The sequence below is a fragment of the Babylonia areolata genome, chromosome 20, assembly GCF_041734735.1.
Source record: "Babylonia areolata isolate BAREFJ2019XMU chromosome 20, ASM4173473v1, whole genome shotgun sequence".
In the NCBI taxonomy this organism is placed as follows: Eukaryota; Metazoa; Mollusca; class Gastropoda; order Neogastropoda; family Buccinidae; genus Babylonia; species Babylonia areolata.
In genome coordinates this window covers 39,126,358-39,146,726 of record NC_134895.1, presented here as the reverse complement: position 1 = coordinate 39,146,726, position 20,369 = coordinate 39,126,358, and the positions used below count along the sequence as shown (strand labels likewise).

Genomic DNA, 20,369 nt, shown 5'->3' with positions numbered 1-20,369 from the left:
TCTTAGGCCATGCACGTTTAGCGTTCCAATGCTAAGAGTGTTATTCGCCATGAGTATGAGGAGTAGTGTTTATTTCAATGTCCATTATCGTTAGTCCGTTAGACGAAGCCAGGGTCATGGAGGTGAAATCAGTCCAGTGTTCAGACAGCAGCCGTCAGGTGCCGACTGCTTCCATGTCTGCGTGGTCCGTTTCCCCGTCTCGCTGTGTGAGATCCGCATTCCACACTTGGTCTTTTTTTTTTTATCCTGCTCCTCATCGCTGGCCGATGGGGAGTCACTTCTTTCCCATTTCTCTCTCATCTTGCCCTGTGCCGTGGTGCTGTGTTGAGCATTGGTTGGCTCCACTGCTGGCTGCCGCTGTGCTCTGCTCGCGGCGGGGCTGTCACGGGTGTGTAGTTCCCCTCCCTGCACAGCTTGCTCTGTGTGTGCAGTGCTGCTGTCTTCCTTCTCTTTCGGGGGCTCAGCACTGACCACCACTGTTGCCTCCCGGTTGTCTGGTTCGCTCAAAGCCAGCAGACAATCTATTTTTTTGTGTCCCGGTTGGAAGCACCCCCAACACATGACTTTGCCCTCACAATCGGACTCCCTATGACCATCTTGCAGGCACTTACTGCATTTAAGTTTTTCCTTAATTTCTCTATAACAAATGTGTCCAGAAAATAGACCGACTTTCAAGACTGGTCGCAGTGGAGTGCTGGGTACAGACAAAAACAAATCTGCAGCCAGTCTGAAAATGTGTCAGTCTCCTGTCAGGATTCCTGGCCAGTTTGTTTTAGATTGATGAGTGTAGTTCCACACCCACCTTCTTCAGAGCAGCTTCAATGTCTGTGTTATCCACACTTAGCGGGATACTGCTAATCCACAGTTTGGTTTATGGTTTTGTATCGTCTTCTTCCCTTCTTAAAAAGGGGTTTCAGTTCATCAGAGCCACACGTGCACCCCTAAAACACAAACCCCTCCAGCAACAATTTGTCTCTGAATACACTTTTCCAATTCAACCACACACACTCTCAGTGTGAATACACCTTTTGTTTTCACTTCAACCACACACTCTCAGTGTGAATACACTTCTTCACTTCAACCACACACACTTTCTGTGTGAATACACTTTTTCACTTCAACCACACCCACTCTCAGTGTGAATACACATTTTCACTTCATCCACGTACACTCTCAGTGTGAATACACCTTTTGTTTTCACTTCAACCACACACACTCTCGGTGTGAATAGATCTTTTCACTTCAACCACACACTCACTCTCGGTGTGAATACACCTTTTGTTTTCACTTCAACCACACACACTCTTGGTGTGAGTACACGTTTTGTTTTCACTTCAACCACACACACTCTCAGTGTGAATACACCTTTTGTTTTCACTTCAACCACACACACTCTCAGTGTGAGTACACTTTTTGTTTTCACTTCAGCCACACACACTCTTGGTGTGACTACACTTTTTGTTTTCACTTCAACCACACACACACATTTGCCAGAGCTATTCACACTGCAGTCCAGTCTTTTGATTCTCAAGCTTTCAACTCAACCACTGGCTGCTTTCAAAGCTTCAGCAGGCAACGATGTCACTAAACATTCTACATACATATTCATGGGTTGTTTTTTTTTAATCACTGACTGGAGATCGAGAACACTTCCTCCAGACCTGACACCTGCCTGCCGGCCGCCCATCACCTGCAGAGAACCTCGTCAGCACCTGCATGAAGTGACGACGCCTGTCCTCCCAGAGCCTTGGTCACACAGGCCTGGATGGAGGGCAGCAGGCCGAAGACGGCATCACGACTGGTGTCCTGCAGGGACAGGGCCAGGAGGACCGGCTGCGAGGTGTGGAGGGGAGCAACGATGTGGCGGGCCATCACGTGGATCAGTGGCTACACATCAGATCAGATCAAATGGGGTGAGGTGAGGTGAGGTGAGGTGAGGTGAGGTGAGGTAAGACAAGACAAGACAAGACAAGGTAAGCAAAGGTAAGCTAAGGTAAGCTAAGAATAACTTTATCATTTCAAATTAGAGAAATTTGATCAGGTGCATTATGAGAACATAGACAAGTAAACAACATGGAAACCATAATTGTATAATAATAAAAACCCAAAAAACAAAAACAACAACAATAACAACAAAAAACATTTCACATATTCACTTTAAAAACATTCAAACTGATGATTACTAAATAATAATTATAAATTTTCAAAAAAAATGAACACTGACATTAGGCATATCGTATTGCACATTCATCCACCCAGCACATTCACACATACCAAACATGGTTATGGTGGGCCATCAAAAAACACATTAACAGTGGTGAAAATTGCACAAAACATGACCACACATAAAAAAACACAACAGTGGTGAAAATTGCACAAAACATGACCAAACATCAAGAAACATAACAGTGGTGCTTCGCTCCTAACTGAATCGTGTGAATTAGCTTGAACAGTAAATTTTGTTTTTTGTTTGAAGAGGGATGTGGTGGTGGTGGTTATGTGTGAGGGATTCACTATTCAGGATGACCGACATGACAGGGCTTCTGATATCCCATAAATATGTATCCCTTCTTCTGACACCGCATAAATATGCATTCCTGCTTCTGACATCACATTAATATGCATCCATGCTTCTGATATAATATAAATATCCTGTAAATATGCACCCCTGCTTTTGACATCATATAAATATGCATCCCTGCTTCTGATATCCCATAAATATCCTACAAATATGTACCCCTGCTTCTGATATCCCATAAATATGCACCCATGCTTCTGACAAAAAAACAAAACAAAAAAAATGAAAGTGTGGTGATTGATTTCAGACTGTACATGTTGTGTAAACAATAGCAATCATCTCATCTGTCAAGACAGTGAGTCTTCAAATGTTATCTTAACAACAACAATAATAATAACGATAGTAATAATAACGATGATGATGATAATGACAATAATAATAATAGTACGAAGAAGAAGAAGTACAATAACAACAACAATGGGTATCTGTAATGTGCACTGCCTCCTTTGCCCATGGGCTGAGACAGCTAACAATTAATATGGGGAAAAATAGGTCACAAAAATTAACACAACAAGGCTCTATAATCAAGACTCACAAACAAGACAAACAGAATGTGTCACAGAGAAAGCACACACACACACACACACACACACACACACACACACACACACACACATCCTACACCACATGCCAACACCTGGACATCCATGAAAAGCAGACTTGTAAGGTGTTTTGAGGCCAGGTTTGGACTGAGATTTTGTTTCAGCATGACGAATTTGGTTGGGAAGTTTATCCCAGGTGACAGGACCAAGGTATGAAAAGGCATCCTGTGCTTGTTGTAATTTCTTTTAACTCCTAGGCTGCCTATATCAGTATACAACAAGATAACTCGTCAGCGCAAGCATGTACACTTCACTGTCACAATGACAAGATAACTCATCAAAATATTCTGACTTTTCCCCGGTTTGCATTGAGTTCACTAACAAAAATCCTGGTAGCTTTAGCTTGGGGAATGTTTCTAGATTCTATTCATAGCTAGAAACCCCATCAATGTTATGAGTCAGTCCTTTATTTGAATGTTTTGGTTGGGTTACTGCCGCAGTGTTTGCCTGGCTCCTCTCCTCCCTCGCTCAAGACATGTGGTCGTGACGCACTAAATCAACCAAGATTGCTTTCTTTAGCTGATGCTCTGAAAGAATAGAAGTTTAAATTCGAAGGAGAAGACAGTGATGAACATTTATAGGATGATTTGATAGAAAATAAAGGGAGCAATCAAGAGACTGGCCAAACTATCAATGAGTGATGCCGGCTGTACAGCTGTTGCAGATGACAAAAAGTGACCAAATTATTAGCAGGACACAGTGTGACCAATTTTCTTGGCACTCAGCCAACACGGTCTGATGAGAACTGGATGAAGTGGCCGTGTGAGAGGGGTGAAGAGGAGAGGGGTGGAGACTGAAAGGGTGTGGTCCCACATCCATATTATGACTTGGAGAAGTCACAATGCATTGTGTATCTGTCTCTTTTTTTTATGGTTGTTCTAGTATAATTTGTGTGTGCAGATATTATCAATTTATCCAGAAAATGTGATATTTTAGTGCGAATTACCTGACTAATGTTTGTAACGAACAAGCTGAAAATGTGATAAAAAACTAAACACTGATTTCAAAACAGCATGTCACTGAAAATATATAAAATGGGAAAATATCATGTGTTTTGTATTCTTTATTCATTTACCTTAAGAAAATATATACTTTTATGGGTCTTTCTCCAATAACAAAGAGCAGAGAATTTTTTGAAAATATATTTGTTTTTTGTGAAAAAAACCCCTGGCAAACAGATTTCACTTCAATCTTATTTTCCTGGTGGCAAAGGGTTTAATGATGTGGGATACAGTGAACACATGAATCAGCATATAATCGTAACAAACGGGATGAAACACGAGGCTGCAAAAGGTCAGGCGAGGTAAAGTAACAAGGGCACATGCCTGAAAAAGTATTGAAAAACACATGCAAGAAATGTACTTTATTCTCTGAGAGTGAGATTATGGACCTTACCTCATCTTTGCCAAACAGAACTTTGGTGGAAAGCATGGGTGTGGGCCCCTCCAGTTCATTAACAGCTGTTTCGGGCTTCACCTGCACCTGTGATCACAACAAATTGGGAGATAACAGGGGAGGTGGGTGGGGGCGAAGTGTGCCTTCTCTCTCTAAGAAAAAGCTTGTTGGTCAACTGAACCACACAAGCACACACACACACACATACAGACTCCACACACACACATACAGACTCCACACACACACACACACATACACACACACTTAGAAAAGTTACACACACACTTACACACACATACGCGCACACACACACACACACACCCACCACCTGAAAGTTCACAGAACATTATATCTGGGATATGTTCAAGGTAAGACTGCAAACTAAACTCCCAAGTTATTAACAGACAAAATGTGACTTACACACCCCAGCTCCGACGCTGATACACCTTCTCCCCCCCCCACACCCCCCAACCCTCCACTGCCACCCACTCACTACCACCTACAAGCACACAGAGAATAACAGACATGCTGTCATACAAAAATTGAAGAACACTGTGTTCATAGACTAAACAAATGCCATTACAAATAGTGCCCCCCCCCCCCCCCCCCCCCCAAAGTCCTCTCACAAGTGTTCCCAGCTTGCAGAACTGCGTGACAATGAGGTACAGCTGGTTTTGGAAGACGCTGCAGTGGATGTCAGTGTGCATTCCTTTGATGCTCACTGCAGCCTGAAAATTACACACACACATATATATAGATCTACAGACAGATATTGATAGATAGATGGATGGATAGACAAATAGATGAAATTTACGTATGTATATATTTATGAAAGTTACAAACACACACACACACATGCACACACGCATGTACATACAAATACAGTATATAATAATTATGCTTGTGTATATATAAATATTGTAAATGATAACTGAAGATCTTATATTAAATTCTGAGTTGTGCACATCATACAGTCATTTCCTTTGTTGCTTTCATACAGAGCATCCTCTCAGTTAAGAAAGGAAGAGAAATGGCATGTGAAAACTGAAAGTCAGAGTGTTAGACTGTTACGGAGGGCGGGGTGCAGGACAGAGGTGCATACAAATAAAAATCATAAATAGACCCCCCCCACCCCCCCCACCCCCACACACACAGAGGCTAGTAATGTTCTGTACCGGAATGCTTATAAATGTCGAACCTGTAAACTTTTTGTGAGACTGCTGTAACTACAACCCATAGTCATAGTGTAGTTCTTACACGCAGAAGGCTTCTGAGAATCACGGCATGCGTCGGTAACAATGATGAAATCATTAAGCAAGGTAAAGAATTCTATTCCATGCACACAAACTAACACACGTACACCAAAACACACTGTATATGCATTCTCTCTGATATCAAATAATATTCATAATTTTGTGACGATTGAATAGGAGTACCTGGGCTGATGAGACAGGAAAACCTGCGTTCCTCGGCGTGGGAGCTGCCATCTTAACAAGGGAAGTAACAGTGAATGACACCCAAACCACAATGCATGAAAATGGACCGCACCTTCCTCGTCGGAGTCGAGCGTGTGGCGCGCGCGGCAGCCATTGTACTCCCTTACCACAGTGAACTGCCTTTCCACAGTGTGTGTTTTTGCGCGCGCGCGCCTTCTAAAAACAGATTTCAGACTTGAGCAAATGGCCATTGCTGTTCCAATGAATTTGATCTTTTTCTGGCTTTTCTATCACATGACATTTTAATACATTATGTGGGGAGGAGAGTGTTGGAGTTGAGCATGTAATTTGATTAAAGATAATCATCATCAAGACTGATTCATGTGTGTTTCATCACAGTTGCATTGATGATTAACTGCAAGTAAAGAATGATTTCATCTTATGGTGTAGCATGCATGCATGTGTGCATACAGTACTCACTCATTCATCATTACAAGTGACATGCATTGATAAGTCTTCTCAAGACTTCCAGACATTCAGACACACCAGTCTGGTACAATCAGCTGGCCTGTTTACCCCAAATGGATATGTCTTTACTTTCACCAGGTTAGAATATGTATTTGTTTTATGGAAACCTGTAAGTTCATTGTATCTAACAACTGGCCAAAGGATTAACACATACATACCAGTTTTCTCTTTGATGCCATTTTTTAGGAACTGGTAGTGTTGTAAATTCTTAGTGTAAATATTTGCATTTATTTACATTTGCATGCCACACCTCCCATCTTTTATTTCCTGTATCTAATAAAAAATCGACTCTTCCTCCAGAGGCCATCCTTCCAGACTTTGTCGTATGCCTTTTCCATGTCTATCCACACCGTCAGTGTATGCTGTTTGTTCTGGAAGCCATCCTCGATCTTCTGGGCTATGTAGGTCACTTGGCCCTCAGAGGAGTGATTTTGGCGGAAGCCTGCCTGCTCTGGAGTGATGATGTTGTTTTTCTCCAGGTGCCAAACTAGGCGCGAGTTGATCATACGCTCTACGAGCTTGCCCACGCAGCTGGTGAGGCTGATGGGGCGATAACTATCAGCCCTGGCTCTATCTTTGCCCTTCTTGTGGATGGGCATCATGTCAGCTTCTCGCCAGCTCTGTGGAATATACCCCGTCTTCCAACTGTTGTTAAAGAGAGCAAGGAGTTTGGTATTATTATGATTATTATTATTATTATTGTCGTTGTTGTTGTTATGCAAGTTGCGAAGTTTGCCATCTGTGTGAAACTGAATGTAGATGCCCCGGTCACAGTCTTGGAAGGCGTCAATCAGATTGGCAGAGAAGAGAATGGAGAACAGTGTGGATGCCAGGACGCAGCCCTGCTTCACTCCATTTACCACAGGGAACGGATCTGACATGTCAGTATTTTCCTGTACTCTCGCCTGCATGACATCGTGGAATGACGCAATCAGCTGGATTAGGCTCTCTGGGCAGCCGAACTTTACAGACCACGGCGATTCACCGTGTTGAAGGCCTTAGTCAGGTCTACAAAGACCATGTGGAGCTCCTTGTTCTGATCATGGCACTTCTCTTGCATCTGCCGTATGGCAAACACCATGTCATATGTTCCCCTGCCTAAGCGGAAGCCGCACTGTGCTTCATGGATGACTGTGCTAGAGACATGGTCAACCAGTCTGTTCAGTATGATGCAGGCAAAGATCTTGCAGGTGATGCAGAGGAAAGAGATTCCACGGTGGTTATCACAGGATGTTTTGTCCCCCTTCCGTTTGTAAATGTGGACAATTGAAGCATCCTTGTAATCCTGGGGGACCTCCCCTCTCTCCCAGATAGACTGGAACAGGGCGGTCAGCTTGTCTGTCAGCACCTCGCCTCTATACTTGTAGATGTCGGCCTGGATTCCATCCGCTCCTAGTGCTTTTCCTAACGTTGTTAGCTTCAGGGCCTTCCAGGTCTCGGCCTTGGTGGGAGGGGCAGCTAGTGAGTCATTGACTGGTAGCTGTGGGAGGGCTGCAATTACCTCTTCAGATACGGACGAGTCCCTGTTGAGGAGGGTGTTGAAGTGCTCTGCCCAGCGGGCAAGGATGTTTTTCTTGTCTGTCAGGAGGGTGGTCTGGTCCAAGACTCGGACAGGGCTTGATTATGCACAGTCACAGTGTGTGTGGCTCTATCTACGTGCATGGAGGACTGATGTTATTCTCTTCACAGCACCATGTTGGGAAAGATCGAAACGTACCATCCACCGGAGTGGGCTGCTACACTTAGCTACATTCCGAAAAAGAAAGTACATGCGAGTGTTTCTTTCTTTCTCTCTTCTTCGTCTGCTACACTCAGCTACATTCCGAAAAAGAAAGTGCATGTGAGTGTTTCTTTCTTTCTTCTTCGTCTGCGACACTCAGCTACATTCCGAAAAAAAAAGTGCATGTAAGTGTTCCTTTCTTTCATTCATTCTTTCTTTCATTCATTCATTCTCTCTTCTCCGTCTGCTACACTCAGCTACAATTCGAAAAAGAAAGTGCATGTGAGTGTTACTTTCTTTCTTTCTTCTTTGTCTGCTACACTCAGCTACATTCCGAAAAAGAAAGTGCATGTAAGTGTTTCTTTCTTTCTTTCTTTCTTCTTTGTCTGCTACACTCAGCCACATTCCGAAAAAGAGAGTGCATGTTTCTTTCTTTCTTCTTCGTCTGCGCCACTCAGCTACATTCCGAAAAAGAAAGTGCATGTGAGTGTTTCTTTCTTTCTTTCATTCTTCGTCTTTGTCTGCTACACTCAGCTACATTCCGAAAAAGAAAGTGCATGTGACTGTTTCTTTCTTTCTTTCTTCCTTTCTTTCTTTCTTTCATTCTTCGTCTTTGTCTGCTACACTCAGCTACATTCCGAAAAAGAAAGTGCATATGAGTGTTCCTTCCTTCCTTTCTTTCTTTCTTTCTTCTTCTTGTTCTTCTATTTTGTCTTTGCGTGTGTCTGTGTGTGAATTACGTTCAGAATTAATTTTCGTTGTCAATTCAGATAAAAAAACAACAACAACTGTGTTTGTGTGTGTGTGTGTGTGTGTGTGTGTGTGTGTGTGTGTGTGTGTGTGTGTGTGTGTGTGTGTGTGTGTGTGTGTGACTGAATGTGTGTGTGTGTGTGTGTGTGTGTGTGTGTGTGTGTGTGTGTGTGTGTGTGTGTGTGTGTGTGTGTGTGTGTGTTCTTCAGTTCAATATCTATCCACATATTGTGATTTTAGACGATAAAAAAAAAAGATTGATGTACAAGTGAAGGGAGAACCCAGAACAAAGTTAACTGTAAACTTGATAAAATCAAATGTCAGTCTGGATAGCCAAGCAGAAATTTTGAACAGCGATACAAAATTATCAACAACGTCTTTAAACGCTTTTTTTTTCTTCCGAAAATGCAGATAAAAAGGGCTTTAGGCCCTTCACATTTAAAGAGTACATTCATATTAGAGCAGTCCTCCACAGAAGCATGTAACGTTTTTGCTATATTTTGTACTAAAAGCGGTTAATTAAAACCTGTAAACTAGTGGGATGAGCTTCCTTAATTTTGATATACTGTAGCGAGGGTAAAACTGAAAAAAAAGAGAAAAAAAAGAGCACACCATTATGACCTTCACATATGTGACGGATGCGTTTGCATCATTTGGTATTTCTTGTTTTAACATTCCGGGGTTTTGGTTGATTTTGGATTCAAGTGATGGACCCTGTGTTGTTTTGTATGTATAGTTGATTTTCATTGGATGAAGTTGTTAAAATTTTGTTAATTTCTTCATTGGGGGAGAAAAAAAACAGAACATTTTTTTTTTTTTTATGAATGTCAAGTTGAATGTTAAATAAATCACATTGCAGACTGGAAGTGCGCAGTTCCTTCTTTACAGAGCGAGTCGTTAATAAATGGAACGGTTTGCCAGACAGTGTTGTGACTGCCCCAACCATGTTATCTTTCAGGACTAGGTTAGACGCTCATTGGGCCAACTCTCCAAGCATTTATGATCCAGTATGCTATCATTAGGCCATGCTGGTATACTGTATCCAGTTGAACGACGAACAGGCCTTCACAGGCCTAAAACGTCTGATTCCAGTTCAAGGAAAAAAAAAATCTTTTCAACAAGGTCTAAAACTGATATGACGCAAGGTTATGTGACGAGTCTTCGAAGGCGTGTCATCGTCCGCCGATGACGTCAAAATACATTTTCCTCCCCTTGGTACCAGAGCTGAACCGGGCACCGCACGGTTGACAGACCAGTTGTGAATCACTTATTCCATTGGAGTCATTTTCCTGAAACATGTGACACTCCAGAAACGGTTTAGACGTGAAATGCACCTGGAACCCAATAAGACATTTTCCGGCCAAAATGGATCAGAAGACCTACATTTCGATCTGAGGCTTTTCTGTTTCAATCGGACAACTGGGCACATGGACAATCAAATGGGTTATGTGGAGTCAGTCATCTTATCATGTGTCTTCTGTTTTACAGTCGTCATGAACCTGTGGATTATTTTCCTCCCACTGAATCATCCTGCACTGAGAAATTTCAGTGCATATTTGATTATCAATTGTGCTGTAGCCGCCATGATCACTGGGACAATAGCTGCTACAGAAGCAATAATCGGCACGATTCCTCGGGAGAGGCGGAAAATCAGCAAATCGATGTGTTTATTGGAGCTGTTCATGATGTATCAGTGTGAATCTGTGTCTCTGTTTGGCATGATGGGCGTGATTTTGGAGCGCTACTGGATGCTGGCTTATCCTGTAGCGTACATCAACAGGAAAAACTTTGTCAATTTGTGCATAATGATCCTGACACCGTGGCTGATTGTGTTCGTGCTGTTTTCAGTTCCCATCTTCGCGAACCACGACAAGGAAGGACAGAAGAGTTATTTCACAAGTGCGTACGGATTTTGCTACTCCTGTTTCCACGATGATGACAACCCACACATGATCATTTACGAGTCGATAGCCCTGCTTGTACCGGTGTTGGTTTTTTCATTCTACACTTTGAAGATTTTATCTAAACTGCGAAAGATAACTTCGTCAGCTATTGGGTGTTCAGAACCACCTAAAGAGAAGATAAAGACAGTGTGTAATGAGCTGAAATGCATGGTGGTGGGTTTCAGCACGAACAGAGAGTCTTCGATTTCTGTTGAAGAACGTATCCAGTCACAGCATCGTGTTGGGAGCCGGTCTCTTTCGCCATGGATTACTGTTGAGAGACAAGACCGTCCACGAACTGTTCAGTCGAAATATAAAGAGGACACGTCAACTTCTTCTGGGAAAGACCAAGACACATCCGCCACAGTTTCAATATGCTTTCCTAAGATGAGGCCAAAAGAAGACATGGAATCAGAAAAGACAGAAAAGAAGGTAATACGGGAAAGACTGTCTGACACTGGTTACATTCAGGAACAATCACAAGGGAGACACATCACGGAAAATGGGAGACAGGGAGTGAGTAAAAAAACACCACCTGAAATAAATGTCAGGGTATTGAAAGGGATTCTTGCAGATGATACCGATGCGAAGCCTTCAGTCACTCGAACAGAACATCAAAACAAAATTGAAGCAAGAGAACATTTACCATGGGAAGCAAATGACACTCCTGTCTCAAAACTGGCGTCTTGGGCACAGATGAGCAGTTCACTAAAAAACAAAACAAACAGAGACAGAATTGTAGACTCCACCACTTTGCTTCATGTAAAGACAGGAGCGTCGGCGCATCATATTCCGATGGCCACTGTCGCCGATTGCACGTCAAAGGTGGTGCAGTTTAAAAGAAGGCACAGCAAATATTCCAGGATGCAGAAACGTCGGATGCTGTTCATCGCACTGTTGGTGATAATATCAATGAGCTGGTTGCCTTATATCTTCGTCAGAATACTGGAAGGAATCTGTGTGGAGCAGTCGATTTGCAATGACTATGAAGTGTTCCGCCTCACCAGTCCTTGCAGTACCATTAGAAAGATAGCTGTTTGGATCGAGTATCTCAGTGCCACCGCCAATGCCTTGGCGTTCGCTTTCCTCCACCCAAACTTCAGGAGCGCCGTGGCCAAAGACGTGCACAGATTTCGTAAGCTGATCAGGTGGAAGAAGGGCTCTGTGCACGTGTCAGCGAAACCATGCAAGTGAGCGAAGCACGTGACCTGCAATCCTGAAGCACCAATCCCAGAAATCTGTGTTGATGTGTCTGAAGGAAGAAGCTTTGCAAAGGTTCAGGTCCATTGAATACGTGGAAGTTACAGTGTGAAGTTCAGTGGGGACAGTTTCAAGGTGGAGGTGGACAGCTGACAGGTTGTTGTCCACTGAACACGTGGAGGTGGACAGTTGACAGGTTGTTGTCCAATGGATACGTCAAGAGTTGTTGTCCACTGAACACGTGGAGGTGGACAGTTGACAGGTCGTTGTCCACTGAACACGGTGAGGTGGACAGTTGACAGGTTGCTGTCCAACACGTACGTGGAGGTGGTCAGTTGACAGGTTGTTGTCCATTGAACTCGGTGAGGTGGACAGTTGACAGGATGTTGTCCATTGAATACGTGGAGGTGGTCAGTTGACAGGTTGTTGTCCATTGAACTTGGTGAGGTGGACAGTTGACAGGATGTTGTCCATTGAACACGTGGAGGTGGACAGTTGACAGGATGTTGTCCATTGAACACGGTGAGGTGGACAGTTGACAGGATGTTGTCCATTGAACTCGGTGAGGTGGACAGTTGACAGGATGTTGTCCATTGAACACGGTGAGGTAGACAGTTGACAGGATGTTGTCCATTGAACACGGTGAGGTGGACAGTTGACAGGATGTTGTCCATTGAACACGGCGAGGTGGACAGTTGACAGGATGTTGTCCATTGAACACGTGGAGGTGGACTGTTGACAGGATGTTGTCCATTGAACACGGTGAGGTGGACAGTTGACAGGATGTTGTCCATTGAACACGGTGAGGTGGACAGTTGACAGGATGTTGTCCATTGAACACGTGGAGGTGGACAGTTGACAGGATGTTGTCCATTGAACACGGTGAGGTGGACAGTTGACAGGATGTTGTCCATTGAACACGGTGAGGTGGACAGTTGACAGGATGTTGTCCATTGAACGCGTGGAGGTGGACTGTTGACAGGATGTTGTCCATTGAACGCGTGGAGGTGGACTGTTGACAGGATGTTGTCCATTGAACACGGTGAGGTGGAAAGTTGACAGGATGTTGTCCATTGAACACGGTGAGGTGGAAAGTTGACAGGATGTTGTCCATTGAACACGGTGAGGTGGACAGTTGACAGGATGTTGTCCATTGAACACGGTGAGGTGGACAGTTGACAGGATGTTGTCCATTGAACGCGTGGAGGTGGACTGTTGACAGGATGTTGTCCATTGAACGCGTGGAGGTGGACTGTTGACAGGATGTTGTCCATTGAACACGTGGAAAGGGTGAAGGGGGGGGGGGGGGGGGGCGGGGCAGTTGGCAAGGGGTTGGGAAAGAGGAGTGAGAAAAATGCTTCTTTTTTTTTTAAGGTGTGGAAAAAGGAAGCAGGGTGGCACTTAATGGACAGAACGTTCACCTCATCAAGCAAGGGATCTGAGATTCCACTTATGCATGAACCGGTGTTGGGTTTTTGCAAAGGTCAGGAATCTGCTTCTTTTTTTCTTTTTTTTTTCTTTTTTTGTTTGTTTTTGTTTTGTTTTTTTGTTTTTTGTTGTTGTTTTTGTTTTTTTGTTAAAATTTTATCATTGATCTTTATATAAAATGATTTTTTTTAAACCTGTTTTTAGAGTGACTGTTTATCTATCGTTTTATCAGTTTACCACAGTTCAAGAGTGTGTGTGGGTGTGGGTGTGTGAACGCTGCAATGGTAGCCTGTTTTTAAAAAAAACTGTGACGATTCTTTCCATGCAATACAGTATTTCATTATAGTACTGTTTGCTTTGTGATCGGTCACACACATTCAATGTACTGCTCATTTGTTTGTGGATTTAAAAAAGAAATGTATATATTATCATGTTTGTTTATCCATTCGTGTATCCATTCATTGACTATTGATTATACTCTTTTTATCCATCTGTACAGCTGTGTAATACTTATTCATTCATTCATTTGTCATTTATTCCACAATCTTTTTTCCTTCTTCATTTCTAACCGGAGTAGCAATGAGTTGTCTTTGTGTGGATGGGGGTGGAATGTAGTCTGGGAGTGCTTACCGTGATCATAATATGAAAATGACTTATAATTATAATCTTAATGCTTTTGCGTGTGTGAGGGATTTTAATGCTTTTGCGTGTGTGAGGGAAGTTGGGTTGCTGCTGCTGTTCTGTGTGTGTGTGTGTGTGTGTGTGTGTGTTTATGATATTGCTATATGTAGTCTATGAATATGTTTTATGTTCTTGTGTGTGTGTGTGTGTGCGCGCGCGCGCGCGCGCCCGTGTGTGTGTTAAATCGTTGTTGTTGCTGTTATTGTTGTTATTGTTATCATTCTCATTATTATTTCTTTTGTAAGTGTTGTCTCGAGTTATTATTATTATTATTATTATTATTATTATTATCATTAATATATTCATTTCTTTCTTTGGAAGTAATGTCATGCGTGTAGTAACGTTTACTGTAAGTAAAGCGCTTTGAGCTTCCTCATTGGGAGGAGAGCACTCAACGAGTATTATCTGAAAAAAAAAAGAAAAAAGAAAGGATGGGAACTGTACAAAGAGGAAGTGTGTGAAGGGGAGGGAGGGGGGCATGGGAGTACGGAAAGAAAGCTCTGAGAGATGGTAGGAGCGGAGGTATGGATGAAGTTTGGAGTTAGAGAAAAGAGGAGGAGAATAACGTACGTGTGTTGTGTGTGTGTGTGTGTGTGTGTGTGTGTGTGTGTGTGTGTGTGTGTGTTCGCGAGCGTGCGTGTGAAGCGCGATTACATTTTAATGTGACACTTTCTTAACTTACTCGTGACCTACGTAGCTGTAGCGCATTAATTGCATTTCAATGTCTGCACATAACGAACAGTGAATTTCTATCGTTGCCGCTCCCTGCCAGTGTGTGCGTTGACAATAATAATGATAATAATAATAACAATAATAATAATGGTATTTATATAGCGCTGAATCTTGTGCAGAGACAAATCAAAACGATTTCGCACCTGTCATTCACACGCATGCATAACTCTAAAACTGTCGAAACTAAAGACAGAGAAAGAGGCAGGCAGGCAAGGGAGGCTATTTTTGGAAAAGAGGTGGGTTTTAAGGCCAGACAATAAACCAGATCTAGTGAGTCTTTTGTTTTTAGCAAACGGCACTGGGATCTCCTTGTTACGTACGTGGCCATCATACCAACAAAGTTTCCTCCTTCTCTCGACTGATGTCAGCAGATCTTCATAGTTAACAGTCCAAGTGTATCAAGCTATAGTGCACCTATTTGGTGACAGTAAGAACCAGTCAGATACGAATTCATATCCATTATCTGTGTCACCGAACAGTTGTTTCTATTCTTTTTTTTCTTTTTTTCTTTTTTTTTTCATCTCCTCATCTAAATCGCAGTAGGGCCTAATATATCGTAATCTCTTCGTAGCAACTGTTCTTTATCCATTTCTAGTAAGAGGTCCTATAGTCTGTTACAGCTATCCATAGTCTGTTACAGCTATCGGGGCAATGAATTCATATCCACTGTGTCTGGGGCTTGGCAATAGGAGGGCGGGGCCTAATCCTCCCCCTTCCGCCGTTTTAAATTAACCTTCGCCGACCATTCACACCTGGAGGAAAATTGGAGTAAAGTTCCCCAAGAACAATAACGGGGCCTCGATTCCTGATTACATCCACGAACGCACACACGCTTCTACAGATACATTCATACGCGCTCACACACACGCGCGCACGCTCAAACATGCGCACGCACACGCACACACACACACACACACACATCCGCATGCACGCTCACACACAGAAGCAGACATACGCACGCGCGTGCGCGCGCACACACACACACACACACACACGCATATACACACACACGCACGCGTACACACATACACACACACTCACACTTTTGATGTCACTTGCAGTGGAAAGACGTAAAATCAAAGACAAACACCACATTAGTAACATATAAACAGGGTCAGACAATTCTCTGACACGCCTTGTTTATACAACGTCAGCATATACATAAACAGGGTATAGACACGCATTGTTTATGCACATCATCATAAACATAAAAATAACCAGAACTTTTAAGTAGCGCGCGTATGTGGTTAAGTAAGAGGTGGACAGACAGAGACAAATAAACGCATGCTTCAAGATGGTTTATTGATGCACGGTGTATGTCTGGGTCCCTCACGATAGGGCTATACGAACATATAACATTATTTAAACATCACAGCCGATGTAAACATTATAATAAAATGAAAAAGACCCAGAAAAAAAACAAAACCATCGCTAAACTGCACTCAGTGTCAGAACGTAGAACAATCAACATTCTCTCGAAGTAGCGGTTTCTTGGAATTTGAAAGCTTTGTGTTAGAAGAGACAGTAGTAAGTTTTACGACAATAATATCGGCGAATGACATCAACCGAGAAACATCACAAAGTCTTCCCTGTTACTTGTTTATCAGTTACATGGTTTGTGTGTGTGTGTGTGTGTGTGTGTGTGTGTGTGTGTGTGTGTGTGTGTGTGTGTTTAATAGTTGTTTGTGTTTTTTTTTTCAACGTGATTGTAAGCGCTACGTGGCAATAGCGCAAAGTGTCGTTATCACTACGTTCAATAGCACTGCGTGTCGATAGCACTACTGTTTTAAGTTTTATTGTAATAGCGCTGTGTGTCAATAGCGCTATATAACGTTTCAAAAGCGCTGAGCATCCCCCTGCCCCATCCTTAAAAAAAAAAAAAAAATCCAGACACTACTCCAGCGAGCAATATTATGTAAGTTACCATAACAATTAGCCATACATTTAGAAAGATCGGTACAACTGCATGACTAAAGAAATCAGAATCTTGTCGCAGAAAGGTGTGATATAAAAGTTAGTTCATGAATCAAGGGAAACAGTTTCACATAATTATATTTTTGGTGGTTAAGTCAAATCCTTCATTTCGCGTGATATCAACTCTGTAAAAATTCAGACGCTGCAGTTTGATACGGGCATAAAGCGTTTCAAAATGGAGAGACTCACATCTGCGACGCAAATGATAAAAAAAAGACGGTTTGGGGAAGTGCAAGTAATGTGAGCATGTTGGAAACATGGGCACCCCATTGTTCCAGCCACCCTGTTAACAGCATTAGTCGTACTTCGATGCCAAGAGCAGGAATTCACGCCATGTGTTTGTTCCATGTCAGAAATTTCCATTTGATTTTTCAACAATAAGTAAGTATATACTTCAATCCCATTTTTCACGATTTTCACCTTCTCTATGTAAAAATTTAGTTCTCAGAATAGTTGAAACCTTCGCTGCATTACTGAAACTGATGAACAGTTGTCACCCACAACAGTCTAAGAAGCCAGTTGTGTGATGTCGAACGCACGTGTCGTTTTCGAAGTATGACGCAATATAATATACGATAGGTGATGCTAATGCACAGAAGTGCTTTAAAAAATGTGGCCTGTCTGCGCGTGGGCATGTCAAACATCCCTTCTGCGTAAATACATCATGGAATTATCCAACAACTTCGACTTCCCATGGTCAATACCCGTTTACGTTCTTAATAACACACCCACTCTCACACTCTCTGAATTACCTATAATAAAACATTAATTACCATCAATCAACGGCGAATTCACTAAATCTTATGCCTGATATCTTTTTTTTTCCCCGTCAAATTCAGATACGACCCGACGTTCGCTTTTGCGCAAACATAATCAAATCAAACAATCAAAATAATAAATCAAGGGCAAACTGACTTTGTGTCTTCAACAGAAAAGAATTAATGGTATTTCCACTAACACACGCACCCACCCCCCTGCCCACCACACACACAGGCAAGCACGCAGGCGCAAAAGACGCTCGGAATAAACACACACACACACACACACACACACACACACACACACACACAAACACACAGTCGTAAAGTTTATAAATGCCTGCAGATAGAAAAAACTACAACTGAAAACAAAGAAAATAAACACCCACTCACACAAAAACAATAGCAATATATCTTATGCTCACGAACAGCTAAAACAAGATATTCTTTTTCATGTCAGTGCTTTTTTGCAATGTTGTGTCAACAGCATTGTTAACTGTAAAGACGGGCGCAATAGCCGAGTGGTTAAAGCGTTGGACTGTCAATCTGAGGGTCCCGGGTTCGAATCACGGTGACGGCGCCTGGTGGGTAAAGGGTGGAGATTTTTACGATCTCCCAGGTCAACATATGTGCAGACCTGCTAGTGCCTGAACCCCCTTCGTGTGTATATGCAAGCAGAAGATCAAATACGCACGTTAAAGATCCTGTAATCCATGTCAGCGTTCGGTGGGTTATGGAAACAAGAACATACCCAGCATGCACACCCCCGAAAACGGAGTATGGCTGCCTACATGGCGGGGTAAAAACGGTCATACACGTAAAAGCCCACTCGTGTGCATACGAGTGAACGCAGAAGAAGAAGAAGTTAACTGTAAAAACAAACAAACAAACAAAAACAACAACAACAACAACAAAAAAAAAAACGGCAGTTGAATTAGTCTCTACAACCTGGTCGAGGCGTTTTAGTACTGTGTTAGCCACGGATTTCAGGCAACAGAGCAAAACTGATGTGCCTGGTCTGAAACAGTTTGACATCGTACAGTATATGACACTAAAAAGATATTGCCTGATATCTATTTATTCATTTATTTGTTTGTTTGTTTATTTATTTATTTATTTTTGGCAGACAGGCATATCCGTCATTCTTTGAAGGCTATGTAGATGTGCTGTGGGTGGTGTGATAGATACAGGTCGGGTGTGGCTGGACAGGCCAATCCTGGAGTGACAACAGCCTTTCCCCACACGGCGCACACAGGCGAAGTCTCAGTGACGCTGCGCCGCGCTGGTCTGTCTGTCTGTTTGACGTGGTTGTGTGTCTGTTCATCGTTTACTGACGATTCAAATGACTGTTGCCGGGACGAGTCTGCTATCTGAATTTTCCACACACTCACGCATAACCAATAGTTGACTACATCTAGTTAGCTGATACCACGAGAACATTGAATGATTTGGGAAAAAACAACAACAAAAAAACCACCCCCTACCTCCCCCAACCCCCTCTCACTACCACCCTGTGACGACTACACGGAATAGTTGTCACAGGTCCCACAAGCCGCCTCCGTCAGCACCGTCATCTCCAGGTCAGAGCTGACCTTGCCGGCGCTGTTGTAGCCCACGTGCGACGACCGGGTCGCGCACAGGGAGTTCTGGCGCTGCAGAAACATGGAGCGCGCGTGCTCCCTCCCTTTGAGGCACGTGCAGATGGCGTGCAGAAAGGTCTGGCGGAAGTGACGCGACATGAAGCCGTAGATGAAAGGGTTGACGCAGGAGTTGGCGTAGGCCATGAGGTAGAAGGCCTGCCGCATGGGCTTCAGGTACCCGTAGTTGAGCGGGTCCAGCAGCTGGAAGGCCGTCAGCACGTTGGAGACCAGGATGGGGGCCCAGCACAGCACGAAGATGGCGATCACCGCCACCAGCATCTTGATCACCTGTTGTGTTCACACACATAATATACATAACATACACGCGCACGCACGCACGCGCGCGCGCGCGTAAACGAACGCGCTCGCGCGTGCGGGCGCACACATGTGCACACAGACACACATGCGCACACACATTCCTTCACTCTTACACCCACACACACACCCGCGTGTGGACGCACACATGCACACACACACACACACACACACACACACACACACACACACACACACACACACACACACACACACACACACACACGAGTCAAGCACAGATAGAGAGAAAGAGAGAGAGAGGAGACTGTAGTGTGTGTGTGTGTGTGTGTGTGTGTGTGTGTGTGTGTGTGTGTGTGTGTGTGTGTGATAGAGAGAGAGAGAGTCTATGCGTGTGCAAGTGTTTGTGTACAAATATATATATCAATCTTGCAAAAGAAATTAAAAAGAAAAGAAGAGAGATTAAATGGACAAACTTTAACTGCTCTATTCGTCCGTAGCATCAAAGCACACACGCGTACATACTCCATTTCAAACCTGTTTTCTCCCTCCCCCATCTCTCTGTGTCTGTATATCTTTCCCTCCACCTCATCCCCCCTCTCCCTCCCCTTCATAGGGGTCAGTGACATATACATGAATCAAATTGATCATCCTTATCCGTATCTATGCTTCTCTCTCTCTCTCTCTCTCTCTCTCTCTCTCTCTCTCTCTCTCCTGCCACCACTCTCTCT

The 20,369-nt window shown here is 43.3% G+C and overlaps 2 protein-coding genes across 2 annotated transcripts in view; both read right to left on the bottom strand.

The window, feature by feature from the left end:
- Positions 1-1,608: 1,608 nt before the first annotated feature.
- LOC143295490 (proteasome assembly chaperone 3-like) lies at positions 1,609-6,104 on the bottom strand. The gene is made up of 4 exons (XM_076607214.1): positions 6,012-6,104; positions 5,202-5,303; positions 4,576-4,662; positions 1,609-1,887 (listed from the first exon to the last, which is right to left on the bottom strand). The coding sequence occupies exons 1-4, from the start codon at positions 6,060-6,062 to the stop codon at positions 1,687-1,689; spliced, it is 441 nt and encodes a 146-aa protein (XP_076463329.1). The 5' UTR covers positions 6,063-6,104; the 3' UTR covers positions 1,609-1,686.
- A 13,141-nt stretch (positions 6,105-19,245) lies between these two features.
- Positions 19,246-20,369, bottom strand: part of LOC143294605 (gastrin/cholecystokinin type B receptor-like) — an 81,055-nt gene continuing 79,931 nt past the window's right edge. Inside the window, exon 11 of the mRNA XM_076605981.1 lies at positions 19,246-19,653. Within this exon, the coding sequence (XP_076462096.1) occupies positions 19,246-19,653 (408 nt within the window). The remainder of the gene's footprint in view (positions 19,654-20,369) is intronic.

Coding starts and splice junctions, on each gene's coding strand:
- LOC143295490 (XM_076607214.1), bottom strand. CDS start 6,062: ATGGCAGCTCCCACGCCGAGGAACGCAGGTTTTCCTGTCTCATCAGCC. Junction 4,663..5,201: donor TCTGCAAGCTGGGAACACTT/GTGAGAGGACTT, acceptor TTGTGATCACAG/GTGCAGGTGAAGCCCGAAAC. Junction 1,888..4,575: donor TTCTGTTTGGCAAAGATGAG/GTAAGGTCCATA, acceptor TCTGATGTGTAG/CCACTGATCCACGTGATGGC.